This window comes from Macadamia integrifolia, unplaced genomic scaffold (assembly GCF_013358625.1).
Source record: "Macadamia integrifolia cultivar HAES 741 unplaced genomic scaffold, SCU_Mint_v3 scaffold3129, whole genome shotgun sequence".
NCBI classification, from domain to species: domain Eukaryota; kingdom Viridiplantae; phylum Streptophyta; class Magnoliopsida; order Proteales; family Proteaceae; genus Macadamia; species Macadamia integrifolia.
The window spans coordinates 26566-28495 of record NW_024869229.1 but is presented as its reverse complement, the minus strand read 5'-3'; the positions used below and the strand labels follow the sequence as shown (position 1 = coordinate 28495).

Genomic DNA, 1930 nt, shown 5'->3' with positions numbered 1-1930 from the left:
GGGGTAAGGCGGGCTATGTCCCCCCCTTAATTTCTTCATTATTTTGTTTATCTTATTTAATAAAATTTTAGGGGCTTCCTTGGGTCCCAGATAATATTCAGGTTTAAATATATATATATATATATATATGTCATATGGATGCTCTTACTTTGCTTCTCATAAAATAACAAAATAATATTAAAGTTTTCAGATCTCATGATCGGAAATCCCATATTGCCCGTGGCAATGGTGACTTCGATTCAATTAAATCAAATAACACAACCCAAACGTAAATCCATAGTAAGAAATCACAAGAAGCGCTAAATTAATAGCTCGCCCTAAATTAATAGCTCTAGTATGCGAGCTCCACAACAATTATATGAAAGACTAACCACCTAATTTTACCAAAAGTAGCAGAAGTGACAGGTTGGATCCTTTGGAAATAAAGGTCTCCCCCCTCCCCCTCCCACCGGCCTCATGTCTTATCTTGCTTCCAAAGTTACAAAACACCAACAGTTTTCACGCGTCTTGATTTCTACAAGTTCCTGAAAAAACAACAGTTGCATCGTTTTAACTGTGAGTTGTCAACATGACATCCAGGATCATAAGCATGATTAAAAGCATCCAGGGCGCTCGTGCAAATGGACTCGAAACGACCTCAATATCTATCACCATATGCTGATCTCAACAAAAGTATTACAGAAACCTAGGATACAACACCACGAGGGTCGTCATTCTTATTATGTCAAAAGTAGCTTATTCACCACCATCGCATATCAACCAGATGGCGGTAGCTAAAAACAGTAGCAGCAGATGCACACAACCCTATTTACAATCATTTCAGTGTTTGAACTCAGGAATCATCACCATCTACCAGCATTCCCAATCTAATAACCCCCCTGTATATATGCATTAAGGCGATCCAACTCCTCCCTGTGCTCACTCACCACAGCTCGCACAACATCTCCAATGGACACCATGCCAATCATCTCCTTGTCATTGATAACTGGAATATGCCGAATACGGTTATCTGCCAAACCACCCATGAAGCTCAGAGTATTTATTTTTATTTTTTTTTACCTTAACAAGTTTCATTAGTGAATGAAGCATATGTTGTAATGCAACATCAGTGAACCAATACGTATACAACCACCAAAGAGAAGCATCAAGAGTATACCTGTCATTAGTTGCATTGCTCGCAGAACTTTCGTATCAGGTGTCACCGTGATGAGCTTATTCTGAAACCATCCAAAAGAAGAGTAAAATTTGCAATCACCAAATTAAAATCATTGATGGATACATGACAATATTGCAATTGCAGTTGAGCAAAGCCCAACCAAGAACTAGTGGCATGCAATAGGTACCTCTTCAGTCATAATATCTCCAACCTTCGTTGATTTGGATGATCTTCCCTGTACGATGATCTTCCTAAGATAATCTGGAAACAAATTCAAAATTACAAGAAATATTGTCCACTTCCTGATTATACCTTGCCACGTAAGCAGCTAGAGAACAATGAACCAATTTCTCAAGGATTCTGTAATTTTAGTTTCTAAACGTTTCTTTATGATTATTTCTACGAGTCTCCCAGTAATAATCAGGTGTGATACTAGAGTGCAGTGTTTCGAAGTTGAGATGCGTAAATTTACTTTAGATGTCAAAACCTTTCCATTGGACACAATTTTAGCCACTGTTTACCCATCAAGACCAAGAGTAGGAAAATCCTGTAACCTAGAAGAATTGACCAAAAAAAAAAAACTATTATTCAGTTCCCAAAAAATTCAATTGCTTTGAAAATGCATCACTTCATTTTTCTTCTTGTTGTTCCCTGGGACAAGACTTCTCATAAACTGCACTGGCCAGTCTTGGACCTGGATATAGCAGGTCTGCAACGGTTACCACATTCCACTAAAACCTCATATCTATTTAGGGAATCTTATGTTAAGAGCCA

At 38.0% G+C, this 1930-nt stretch overlaps 1 protein-coding gene across 5 annotated transcripts in view; it reads right to left on the bottom strand.

The window, feature by feature from the left end:
* Nucleotides 1–621: 621 nt before the first annotated feature.
* LOC122067793 (CBS domain-containing protein CBSX3, mitochondrial) overlaps nt 622–1930 on the bottom strand; it is a 13269-nt gene continuing 11960 nt past the window's right edge. For all 5 annotated transcript variants that reach the window (XM_042631636.1, XM_042631635.1, XM_042631632.1 and 2 more), the window contains exons 4-6: nt 1344–1417; nt 1157–1217; nt 622–1009 (exon numbers count right to left, since the gene is read on the bottom strand). In XM_042631636.1, coding sequence (XP_042487570.1) covers nt 867–1009; nt 1157–1217; nt 1344–1417 — 278 coding nt within the window. In that variant the 3' untranslated portion in view covers nt 622–866. The remainder of the gene's footprint in view (nt 1010–1156; nt 1218–1343; nt 1418–1930) is intronic.